Raw genomic sequence first — 13,470 nt, 5'->3', positions numbered from 1 at the left:
ACTTCTTTGCCGAAGGAGATAACATGTTATGTGGAGACGTTTGTCCGTTTAGGGCTACTGTTGAAATAACATGTCGAGTTCCATGTAAGGGGACCCGCGGTGTATGGAGATGGAAAAAGCTCATTCTATGGTAATAAAACATAACGCTTCATTACGTCTTTATCTCATAAGTCTTTATACACCTCTGATGACATAGTTTTATATATTAAATTGCATTTCTATCAATAGAGAATGTGAAGCTGACATCACGCCCTATGTTGCATGTTGCGGTGGCACCGCCATCTTGGGAGGATAATACGCCACTGCTATTACTGTTTTGATATGTACCGTTACTTGTTTTGTTTGATATATGGAGAAATCGTAAGTGAAAGAACCACAGGCTTTTTCTGAATGACTACGTAATGCTATTGCAGTTTTTAACACAGCTTAATAAATTATATAATTAAGTCCTATAATCCTATAATATAAACAAAACACTGCTTTGAACGCACTAGCAGCCATCCTCCCAAGATGGCGCAACATTCAACGTGGCATGACGTCGATTAACAAACTCTAGAGATCCTCCAAAAAATCACATACTGTACCTTTAAATAAAATATCGTAATAGATTATTTCAACCAACATATCTTTGTGTTTAGCTGTTGAATTAGATGCTTAGTTTTGTCTTAGAAACATGTAGCTGTTATTTTAGAGTGTTCCAAATTAGGCATCATGAATGTTTCGTTCACTTATTAGTCCACGCCTGTATAAACTGGAGAGAGCACTTAAGAACAAACCTATTGTTTAATGCTGTATCATTTTAATTATGAGATGACTTGGAGATGCCACAAAGAAGCTGTTCGTTGTCAAGGCAATGTCAGAATAGATCCATGTGCAGGTTTGTTGTTCATGGAAATGTTTTATTAATAGTATACATTCATTCACCTCCATACAGTATGCAAAAAAGTGCATCAGGCAACAACTAAAAGAAAACAGTATGGTGGATTGAAATATGTGTAGAGGAACCCATACATCTGGTACGGTATGACTGATCGCAGCATTTGTTTTACTTTAGTACAGAATTTTGGGTGTAACATGCTAGAACAATACACTTTTAATATTCATAAGTCGGCAATGATTTTTAAGTGAGCAAAGAACGCCTGCGATGCTGGTTTATCTCCGCAGCAGACGCTCTGTGACCCATTTCTGCCTCAACCAAGTGGCACGATGCCTCTCTTGACTGGCACCGGCTCAGAAGTGCCTCCTACCCACTCATGAGTCACACAGGATGAGAGGAGGCAGAAGTCTGACAACCTCATTTCAACCTCACCTGCTTAAGAGTTAGCACGGTCTCTTTATACCGATGTGAGACAGAGTTCATGACTCCCGCTGTAACGCCTCGGGTTGCGATTTACACGCGGGAGCCTCCAGACCACAGCTTGGTTTTTAAGTGTGACGAAACAAACCCCACCGGATAGAAACTTGGGGTATCGGGACTGTCTGTGGATGCCGTAGGGGCAAATTTCTTTACGTTTCACGCTGTTGTCCAAGCACAAACAGGTTAACGATGCAACCGGGGTCGTGCGGGGGTCACAGACATGCTATCAGCACTAAACTCAGACGAGTCTCAGAACGGGAAGAGGAGATTTAAGGGTATGAGCGCTAATAGGATTTCAACTTCTTTTCATTCAGTGTAAAGAGTTCTGTTTTGAGAGTGTGGGTGAGCGTGTGAGGCCAGACACACAGAAGGCGTATTGTGGAAGATTTTCTGTAGGTTTTGCTGGCTTTGAATAACATTTCAAAATCAAGTTTATGAAACATGCGCCTTAAAGACAAGTGAGCTGATGTGCTGTTTTCTGCTCACATTGACAGCTGCTTTTTAAAGGAAACATACGATTTGAAATAGAACCTCGCGGGTAATTGTATGTTAATAGTATTTTCTCTTCTCATGAGCTTCCGTTCATGTCCGGAACGGTAAGTTGAATATGAGCAATTTGTGAGGGTTGATCATATAGACATGAATATGGCAGACATATAAAACTTTGTAAATGCATGTCATTTTAGAAACAACTAACTTTTATGTTATTCATATTTTATCGGATAACAGACAGCAATTATCGAAACATCTCTACATCATCGACTACGGCCCATATTTCGTAAGCATTTTCTCATTTCTGAGAGCACAGTAATGAAATGCTTAATTAAACTCTCGTCTCTCTCATTTGTCAAAATGAGCAGCTGCCGACTGTCTGACTGCCGTTCGCCTTAAATTATTGTGATCTGCAAAAGCCGTCTTGCTTCTCAGCTCTGGGAAATGGGGCATTTTAAAGGTTAACCTCCACAGACTGTGCAAACTTTATCCCAAGCCAATTCTAAAAATGACTACTGTCATTTTATACAGACTTGATGTCTTTCTTTCTGTCTCTTTTTATGCCATGAATAATCCACACACTGTGCTGAAGAAGTAGGAAAGTGCTGCCCCCTAGAGACTATTGCAGGAACTTATTTAAATTTAGAATTTAAGAGATTGCAATTTATCAACCTTCTAGTTTATTAAGTTGAATTATTGGGAAACGGTTCAATATTTTAACAGTATCAGTGAGGTTTTAAATATGAACCAATGCAGCAGTAATGAAAATTGTGTGAGAATTATGATCCAATTAAATCTACTAATTGTTACCACTGTTACTAAACATCACTAATGTCATCTATTAGCCACATAATGGAACGCTTCTGGGTGTTCATTCGTTCATTTTATTCGTAGGAAGTTGACTCTTAAAGTTCTGCCCCACAAAACACGGCAGTAATGGAACCGCGTTACGCTGCCGACCGGCTCCGGGCGACAGAAAGCCAAACACTCATTCAGTCATTACTCTTAACAGGAGGGGGTGCTCACACAGATGGATTGGCAACAACACAAACCAAAGGAAAAGAAGAAAAAAACAAAGCAGAGTTCAAGCATGGCTAATGTGTTTGGTGCACACGCTATACTTTCAAGCCAGACTCCCTGCCGATGCCATAATTTAAGATCCATTTTCAAGAGACAAGAAAACACTTGAATGTCAAATATTAAAATGGATTATGGACCGCCGGTTATCGTTGGCTGTTGACAAGGCTGTTGTTTACTGAAAGAAGTGAAGTGTGTGCACACGCCACCTTAATGCACTAAACATTATGTTTAAAATCGCTTGTTTGTGATTCTGAATGTGATTTTAATGACCCATCACTGGCCTTATTATTATTTCAACAAAGAATTGTTATTAGTATTGTCAGATCAATTTGAAAAAGGATAAGTCAAATGTACAGTATACAGGCTAATAAATAAATGATAGTAATATCATACTTAGCTTAATTGCATTCTTATTAAAAAAAAAGTAAGCACTTAAGTTTAATTTGGCATAAAATGTGTGTCTTTCTTTTTATTGGACGATCTGTAACGTTTTCTTCTTCACCACCATCTCTGTTTAAAACATGAAACTGCAAGTTACTTCATGTGCTTATCTTACGTAAATTGAAGTCAAATTACATCAAACTGACAATTCTGCCCAAATTATACCCGGGAGCTCAAATTATAAATAATATTTATAGAATGGAGCAAGGTAGGATTGTACTCGCACAACAAATATTTTTAACCAAAGGTTGAAACTATATTTAAAGAAGACAGTCACAAGCAATAATACTGTCATCTGTTAATGACCACTAGGGTGCAGCGCAGACCCAACCTCATCTGCAAGGCTCATGTACAGTAAGCTCATTCTGTCCTAATGGCGTGTTTAAATAGGTACCTTGCTCCTTATCTGGAGCAAATAGTTTTAGTAGTAACTCCCCTTCTCACCAGAATAGTTCCAGAATAGTTGAGGTTTCACCCCTTTTCTCCTCGACATCCATCATCATGTGCTGAAATTTACCCCATCGTCTTGTTTGTTGACGGGGTCTTTCAAAATTCCGACTCATCAGCTATAATTAAACATGCTGGATCAGCAATCCACCAACTGCTGCGGAAAGTTGTGAGAATTGAATTCACACGTGTGCAGAGTAGACTAGTGATGATCCAGATACGATGTCGTGCAGTGGTCAGCGCGCACGAGTCAGTCACAGAGGCTAACAGACCTCATGACCCATGACAGTTTGGTACTATCCTTAATGAGACTGACATGCAAACAGGAGTCTGCAGAAACACAATAATGACTCTGAATTCACGCCAAGCCCATCCAAACGAAATGGACGATCCGCCTTGGCTATAATTGAGCAGCATCGGGGGTCCAGACGCCTGGTCAAGCACAGCATCCACGAGGAAGAAATCATCCAGGTGTAAAGAAGAGGTCTGAATCACGTTGAGATTTCTCGTCTGGATGGTTAACTTGGTTTCACGTGGCTTGATTCGTCTGTGACATCAAGCCTGTGAGGTGGGCTTGAATTTGCTATTTGGCCCTTTGTTTTAAGTATTAGAATGACACACAGAGGAAAGCACATCTTATGATATGGACGTGCATCCCCTGCTGAAATGGCTCCAACGAGATGTTTTCCTACTTTTGCAACTAACACAGATTGCATGCAAACATCACGTTTCTAATTTACACACAGGAAACGTGGAGTCTTCTGTATAGTTTATTTTATTTGAAAACTTAAACAGAAAGGTCATGAGATGATACATAGTCGAATATTAGGTAACATAACCAGTGGAACATGAACTAAAATATTTCTAATAATAACACCCTAGCGACTGGCCATTAGCTCTGTAACCACTTTTAAAACAATATTTGTGATACAGTGCCTTTCAATGCATGCTGAATACAATTCACCAAGACAAATCATAGTGCACTAAAGAGTTGAACTGCTTCACGTGTGGGTCTCTTTCTACTAGTGTTTCCTCAAAGCAAAATTAGAAGCCAAAATCCGTCACGATTTCTATACGGTTTACAAACCAAAATATGAAAAGAGGAAAAAAGAGAATTGGATTTTACAAGAGGCTTTTGTTTACAATGATATTCATTTCACATACGGAAAGGTAAAATATGCTTTTAACTTCTATTAGCAAACTAAATGACATGAGTGAGTCAAAACACAGTTATAGCTCAACGTATACTACACTGCAAATGTTGAAGATTTGCATAATTATTTAAACGCATTTATAACGTACCCTGAATCAATGCTTTACAGATGAGTGAAACCATTTTTGGCAAGAATAATAAACTCCAACATCAACAAAAAAGGAACGGTATTCGACAAAACTGTTGTGGCTCACTGGACCTCATCAAATTTCTGACATGTATTTTCTGAAGGTTATTTACTACAGTACAAAGTCATGTTGCTTGGCTTCATGGATCTCTTAACATTGTCTGTTTTATAGAGAAACATTTCAGCTGGCCGTCATAGGTGATTCATTTGACTAAATGTCATTTTCTTTACTGCGTTTTTACCTAAAGAGAGTGTCTTGTCTGTTGCCAAAATCTAACAGCTCGTGACCCACGAAGTCGCCCAATCCCAAACTACAAGTACTGCTCCCCTTTGTCTGGTGGAGAACTTTTAACATTTGCTCTGCAATTTAAAAGAAAAACAAAACAGGTTTGAGTTAAACGGGAACTGAAAAGAGAGAAGCACCGTGTCGACTGACTTTGTACAGGCCGGGGGTGATTTATGGGGTCACAGACATAGGTCAAGCACACAACAGATATTGGGTGACAACACATTTATTGATCAGACGTTGAAAAACAGACACAGATTTTAAGAATGTAGGGTGTAGAGACATTTGTCCGATCAGAGAGACAAGTGTCCGAATTTGGATTCTAGGTGGGAGTGAAGGACATAGATACAGAGGGCGGAGCTTGAACAGTCCTCGAGTAAAGGCAGGGAGGAGGGTTGGTCAGTCAGGGAAACTAGTCTCACTCAACAACTCATCCCTGAATTAGAGAGAGAAGAAGACAGTCAGAGGACAGAGACAATTCACAAGAGGTTTTTGCGTCGTGCGGTTCTTGTGCATGTTAGGTGACATGGAAATGAATTAAAAGGGTTTCGATATTACGTGATACGAGTAATATCAAATGTGTTTGAAAGGAAACGTACAAAAGATGAGTCTTGAGTTACGTTTTCCATGCATGCACAATAAAGCGATTGTTAGTTTGTGTTAAAACGATGAACATTTCAGCTGAATGAGGAACGTTTTGGAGACCGGAGATGAATCTTTCAAGGTCCACCAGTTCAGAACAAGCGGGGCGTACGATGCACGTCACGTGTTTTAGTCTAAAGCCAGTGTCGGACTTTCCCTCGAAGGTGTTTAAATAACATGTTTACAGCTCGATCTAAAAATATTTGTTGAAGTCAGCCAATGGCCACATTGGTCAAGATGGTTTTAAATACAGTTCTCTGTGGTTTTTTAGGGGAATTCTTTGTATTCCGGTGGACGGTGGACGTCTCATAACTCATGGTCTCCTCGATGCGATGTTAGTACGGCCACAGCGGTCAGGAACACACAAAGCTGGCAAACAGAGCTCCCACCATGCAGAACGGTCCAGCCAATCAGGTGAGCCGTACCAGAGTTCTGACCTATAGGCTGTGTTCAGAATGGGATACTAGCTTACCACTGAATTCTGTGTAGTTTATGTTTTTTTATAGATTGTGTAACAGTGTATCATAAAGTTGACAAGTCAAAGGCCCGGTTTCACAGACACGGCTTACTGGTGTGCATCTTGTGACAAAACAATGGCACTGATATATTTTAAGATATTTCAGGGCAAAACATTCATTTTAGTCTGGGACTAGCCTTAAAGGAAAAGTTCACCTCAAATTCACCTCGAATGACGAAAAACTGTCTTGTCAGTCTATGGTGCGCATTCACGAGAGCACTTCGGCGCATGCGCATTCGGTTTGAGAATATATCGATTAAAGTTGTTATTTTGGTTTGTTTTTTCGGACATAAAGTATTGTCGTCGCTTCAGAATAATTCAATTGAGCCACTATGAGCGGATGGACCAATTTAACGATGGCTTTAGTACTTTTCTGGACCTTGACGACAACTATAACCATGATGTCTATGAGGAGGCCTGGAAATCTCTCGGGTGTCACCTAAATATCCTTATTTGTGTTCCGAACACGCCGCGAGGTCTTAAAACATGTAAAAAATAACACAATTTTGATTTTGAGGTGAACTTTTCCTTTAAGGCTTGTCTGTGAAACCGGGCCAGTTGCATGCTACAGTGCTGTCACATGACTGCGTCACATCGCATATTTAAATCAACAAATGGCATTCTTTTTTTAAATTGAATATGTCAAATGAAAGTCAAGTGCATTGCATTATGGGAAATGATATTCCAGTCAGCGTGCTCTTTGTGTACATTGCACATTTTCTGTGCAAGAAACCTGCATACTTTGCGCAGTATACATGCTTTATACTGCAGAAATACTAGTATGGAAGTTTGTTATTCTGAACACAGCCAGTGTCTACCACATTAAATCTTTCTATTTTTGTTGCTTTTGCCTTTCTGTTTGATTGTACAGTATCACAAAATCAAAAAGTCCAGTGTAAATGCTCTTGATAGCTGTCGATTTGTTGAAAGATTATTATGGCATGTCGGAAAAAAACATACACATTTTCCACGTTCTCGATGAAAACACAAGCTTGCTTCTCTCAAAATGATGAAAAACTCATTTTTATAAGCATAGAAAATGTAAGCATTTGTCCATGTTTAGTTTTTGTTTGTTTGCCCTTGATAATCGGTCAGTGCGAGTGAGGTGTACTCATGGTGGGATGTGCTCTGTCTCTCGTGTTTGCTGTTCTTTACAGTTACAGTCTTCACATCTGCTGTGCTGTTATTGTTTGTATTTAGACGTACTCCCTGGCTGTAGAGGGTTGAGATTGCCGGTAGAACTGTTGTCCTCTTCTTTCATCGTTCACGCAGGAGCAACAGAGGAATGACCCGCCCAGCATCATCAAGATGGCTGCCGCCCATCCTATAAACAGGGCGGGGCCAAACTCATATCTAAAAGAGAAGCCACACCTTCTTTATACTGTTTCAGAAGACAGTGGGAAATTCCACAAAGACATGTTCAGATCACGCTTCTTCCCAAATGAAAAATAAAGCCTCTTTGACAAACCATTTAGATCTTTAATTGACATCGAAGCACATTTCCTCTACAGATGCTCATTGCTATAATGTGTCTAGACATTTGAGGGTATCACATCATTCAATCATTTGAATCAGCATCAGTTATACGATGAGTTGGTGATGAAACTGGTGAAAATGTTTCTAGTTTTTGTCATGCGTTTATCGTCCTACCTGGCGTTAAGTGGCGTATTTGGGTCGAAGAAATGGGAGGACACCTGCGTGGCGTACCACGACACAGACACCAGCGTGCACAAACCTGAAGATTATAAAGATCACACGGTCCAGGTAAAAACCTTTCAGCTTGTTTATCAGGACAAAGGAAATAGCCATTTCATGTTTACTCCTGCACGTTTAAATGGGTCAGAAGAAGAAGAATGTGGAGACTAATGAAAGACGGTGAATGTTATTTACCAAATTTAATTTACACGAAATGATTTACAGTGCTGAGGTTTGGCAAGTTCGACCTAGACACCATTATGTGCTTATTCTTTGCTCAATGACAGTAATCTAGATAAATGAGATCAGCTACAGCGCTAAAGTTGCACGTTGACTGGTGAGAAATTCACAATACAATACCTAACAAACTGTAACTTTCTTCGGCATACAGGACTGTAATAGGGCGTTTTTAGTGTTTGTGTTGGATCTGGTCGCACAGGACTCACCTGAGAGCAGGAAGAGGCTTCCACCAGAGATGGCGATCTTGCTCTTGGTAGATGGGTTGTTGTCACCCACTTTCGTGCACTTCATCCCGACGACACTCACAATGATCGCGATGAATCCCATCAGCACCGAGATGATCATCAGAGCTCGACACGTCTGAATGTGCACTGAGAAAACACACATGAAGGTGCTGGGTTTACAACTCATTCAGCTCTTGTTTTCTGTGTGATTTGAGAACAGTCAAAACTGATGGTGTTGACTTTCACCCCCAAATTAAAATGTTTGGGTTTTAGTTTGATTGTAAAATTATTTTATGACAGTCAAGCATATTTCCATCCTGATTAATATGTGAACGGAATAATGTCCGCTTGAACCGTAAAACATTGATAGACCATGATAATAGTTTTGTCTTAAAGAAATACTGTATCAGCAATACAGCAAACTTTAATTTTAGGGTGAAATGTGACCTAGACGTGTTTTCATCCGATTCATCCTCATATCTTCAGGACATCTAGAATAATTTGCATTGTTTTAGCATCACTTGGTGTTGATTTGGAGCGGCTCTACTACATCAGAATTCCAAAGATAACCCACACAATGTTCACTTCATGCATAATGCTGTAGGAGGGACAGTTGTACATGTTCCATACAGAAGGAATCAGTGTGGCTTTATCCACAAAGAAGAATTGTTTTCAATGCCTGTCTTTGCTTTTGTGTAATGGCAACATGCTAATATGCTAACTGTTACATGCTAGTTTTGGTCAATAGAATGACAAAAACTTGTGCTCAAATTCACACTTCAGAGACAGCGACAGACCACCAACTTTGTTTTAAACTCTCCATGCACTCTTCTGCCCACCTCCTTAAGGTTCAACATGCGATATTTACAAAAGGTAATTCACGTTTTCCGCATGAATCACCTTTTGTACACCGATTTTCTGCTTCTCTTCAAACACCAAAGTACAATCCACACTATTTCAACCAGAGCTTTGAAACCGTGTGGCATCAAACATGAATCAAAGCCATAAAATACATTTAACAGCGAATCAAAGCAGGCGAGAACCAAGAAGAGATTATCTAATGACTTTTGATGTATGATTTATGTGCGAAGGAGTCGGCTTTGAAGAGTTTTTATGGCTTTATAAGAGAGGTCTTATTTTCTCGTCTTTCATCCTTGTTTTGCTTTATTTCTTGATTTACGAGGCGAGCGAATAGAAGCGCTTACGGAGGTCCGCTGTGAACCCCAGGTCATGAGTGAATGAGGGTAGTTAGACTCGGGGTGGAGCGGTGTCCTCCTACAGTCCTTTACCCAGAGCCAAGGTTGGCAGTGCCTGGCACGACGGAAGAGAAAGCGAGCGTGTGCACAGTGGTGGAGGACATTTTCAAACGAGGCTGCATGTGAGGCACGGCCATTGTCTATTGTTTGCACGCTTGTGGGATGTTTCGCGCGTCATTGAAAACATCTCTCAATGCATTCCTCACACAGATTAGTTATTTATGACGTCATAATCGTTTTTGACGCCCTCAATGATTTTTCGAGGAATTTTCTTTTTCTGAAACCCTTATCAGCCATAGTATGTTCAAATCATGCAGTGCAATGTTTTAAAACGAGGTACAGAGATGGCCATACGTTAAAAATTTGAGCTTATAAAATATATATATACAGTATATTTTTTATTATTATATATTTTATATACAGTATTATTATTATATAATAGAAAATGAGTCAATAATTTTGGCTATAATTTACAATAGTTACAGGGTTGTTTTTTGTTGGAATAATACCATGTATCTTTTATAATATTCCTGTTTCTTTTTATATATTTTTGTCTTGTGTCTTTACTGCATTGCAACAGTGCAGAATTAAAAAACTAACTTAACTTAACTAACTTAATGTTGTGGTCTTAAAGGGATAGTTCACCCAAACATAAAAATTCTTCATTTATTCACCCTGATGTCATTTAAAACCTGTACTTGACTCTTTCTTCTGTGAAACACAAAAGAAGATATTTTAAGAAAAGTGACCAGTGTTGTTTGGTCACCGACATTCTTCAAAATATCTTCTAGAAGAATGTCATACGAGTTTGGAAAGAAGTGTAAATAATGTTTCATTTTTGGGTGAACTGTTTCTTTAATTGGTTTGTTGACCGTGTTTAGCACATAATCTAATAACAGTTATTCAGCCAAAGACATCAGAGCCACTGCAGAAACAGCAAACAATGCGAGCTTGTGGGAGGCCGTCTGTACATACATAAGCTAGAACATTGCGGTCACTATCCGAGCAGATGACCTAAGACTGAGGGGGGTGGGGGACAGTGGAATCAGATGGTACCGTCACCCGTTGTGGGCAGAGGGTTACAGATTCCTCCATGTGCAGTACAGTTCTCTCAGAGCCGTCTTTGTACGAGACATGGACACGCTACTGGACGAAAGCCAAATGATATTCGGCAAAACTCACAGTGATGAAGCGTGAAGTGGGAGCTGAGGTTAAGCATGTTTTCTGCATAAATCTATCTTAAATCTGCCGTCAGAGGGTAGTCTGGTGAACTTTACTTTCAGCACTCGGCTAGGACGCTCTGTCAAAGTTACTAAGACACATAGGAGCACATGTCTGTAAAACAATATTTCACGGTACGTTGCTTGTTCTTGGTGATTGAACAGAGCCTGTGTAGACACGATGGATGCTTTTAAATGAGAAATGCCTGTGGTAACTTAGGTTGAGCCTTGTGTGTTAGATATATATTGCATAAGAGGTTCATAAACATTTTGATATTATATTGTCAATTCCTCAGTTTAGTTGATCGGTTTTGAGTGTTTAAAGCAACAGTAAATTGTTTTATGAAGAGGTATAGGATAGTGAGTCAACTCAGATATTCGCCTGTAACAAATAAGAAAGTAAATGTATTTGTCTTTAAATGCACTCATGACAGCTATAAGCAAAAATTTGCTTTTCTGATCTCCACTAACCAGCGTTAAGAGTTGTGTTTTGTGTGGGGATGTGCATTCTGAACATTTCTCTAGTGTTTGTCCAAACACTGGCCTTTTATTCTCAACACAACTGCCATTCATCACCTCAACACAATACACTGTTATTAGAGATATAAAAACTCTGAAAACTCCTTTCACTTATGACGTACAGTATATTACTATGATCTATATTATGATTGTGGGTGGCATTGTTATTTTGAAAACCGTTTTTTGTTTTTGCATGCAGTGTTGGGAGTTCTGACCACAAATCATTGACAGATGTGGATGCGTTGCCAAAAAAAAGAAATGAATTAAACCGAACGCACAATCATCACGCGGCATTCATCATTTTAAGGATGTCTCAGCAGACAGAAATAAACCAGAAGTGACTGCCTGTCATTAGACGTAACAAGAAACCACAAAATCGACAGTGACAGTGGTGCTAAATGTTGATTAAACGCTATGTGACAGCATTCCACAGCATTGGAATCAGTCCGATACGCTCCGCGCCTCCACGTGGTTTGTGTCACATAAGACTTTAATTACCATGTCAAAACTCACATATTTTAATTTGATCGATTAAACCCGTTGATTAAATCCATATGTACACAGCAGCTCGTGCAGTCGAGTGCGTCGTTTTGCGCCCAACTTCTAGCCAGAGAATCTAAGTCGTTTTTAATTTGAGTCATAGATCAAACTTTGGAAGCTTTAATGGTTGAAATTAAGCCTTGTTAATATTGCGGATCCATACAATGGCTATTACACTCTGCTGTTAAGGATCCCGACAAGAGTTGTGGACCTGTTTTGTGTGAAGTGTTTTGCGGTTTGGTACTTACTATCCAGGGAAAGCAAGGAGTCAAAGATCTTGCACTGCACCTGGCCTGTACTTTGAGACGCACAGGACATCCAGAGGCCCTCGTACAAACCCACGGCCATGATGATGGCGTCCCCGGCGTACGACGACTGCTTCCATTGGGGAAGCACCGTGGTGGAGATGATACCAATCCATCCACCCAAAGCAAGAAAGTAGCCAAGCAGCTGAAACCCAGAGTTAGCCATCGTTTTCAAATGTTTGCTTTAGTCTAGAATTAGGAGTTAAATGAAAGTTCTCCAATCAGGATGCAAACTTGGGTTGGGGTTCAAAACCACCTGTTGCAATTCCCTCAAGAAGAAATCCTCCCGGTGCAAACTTTCCACCCTGCCAAAACGGTCCTCAACGTTCTTCAGAATGAATCTAACAAGTAATCAGTCAATAAAGTCTCTCTGTTTCTCACTTGCTGTATCCTCTTATTGCTCACGGCTACTTCAGCGTCTTTCATTTGGAGGCTTCCAGTGACATCCCTCGATCCTGTCCGAAATTACGCAGACCTTGGTTTTCCCAGATTCGTGATCAGCAACAGTTCTTCAGTCTTCTTCAGCTTCTGGAGGTGGAAGGAGATCTTGGAATGGATGTTAGGATGTGGCTGAGGGCTGTTTAACGGACCGCATAGCTGTTCTTGTCACACACCAGTGCGTCTGGACGGTGCTCGGGGGGCAGAGCAGAGGGAAAGGGTGAAAAGAGGAGAATACTTCAGAGACAAAAAAGCCTTGACATGCTGAACAGAGTGGGAGGGTGGAGTTTCAGGCCTGTGATTACTCTCCGATTGGTGCTTGAGCTGAGAGCGACGCCCCCTCCTGAAAACATTGCGGGAGGGACTAATTAAGCCCAGATGTCACTTTTGGAGTTGACCTGCAAACTGAGACGTGCAATGTGCCACAAACC

General features: G+C 40.2%; 2 protein-coding genes across 4 annotated transcripts in view; one reads left to right on the top strand and one right to left on the bottom strand.

Moving 5' to 3' along the window:
• Positions 1-7,802, top strand: part of epha8 (eph receptor A8) — a 100,963-nt gene extending 93,161 nt beyond the window's left edge. For both annotated transcript variants that reach the window (XM_057361327.1, XM_057361326.1), the window contains exon 17: positions 6,357-7,802. In XM_057361327.1, the coding sequence (XP_057217310.1) occupies positions 6,357-6,528 (172 nt within the window). In that variant the 3' untranslated portion in view covers positions 6,529-7,802. The remainder of the gene's footprint in view (positions 1-6,356) is intronic.
• Positions 4,580-13,262, bottom strand: cldn19 (claudin 19). Of its 2 annotated transcripts, none has more exons than XM_057361330.1 (5): positions 12,545-13,262; positions 8,744-8,908; positions 8,253-8,337; positions 7,809-7,955; positions 4,580-5,517 (listed from the first exon to the last, which is right to left on the bottom strand). In XM_057361330.1, exons 1-5 carry the CDS (start codon positions 12,765-12,767, stop codon positions 5,469-5,471), a joined length of 669 nt encoding a protein of 222 aa, XP_057217313.1. In that variant the 5' UTR covers positions 12,768-13,262; the 3' UTR covers positions 4,580-5,468. The 2 variants fall into 2 exon arrangements, with proteins under 2 accessions (XP_057217313.1, XP_057217314.1); XM_057361331.1 differs by having other exon boundaries at positions 4,580-5,879; positions 12,545-13,259.
• Between the last annotated feature and the right edge of the window lie 208 nt (positions 13,263-13,470).

This window comes from Triplophysa rosa, linkage group LG20, assembly GCF_024868665.1.
Source record: "Triplophysa rosa linkage group LG20, Trosa_1v2, whole genome shotgun sequence".
Taxonomy (NCBI): domain Eukaryota; kingdom Metazoa; phylum Chordata; class Actinopteri; order Cypriniformes; family Nemacheilidae; genus Triplophysa; species Triplophysa rosa.
This window is presented reverse-complemented; position numbering and strand designations above follow the sequence as displayed.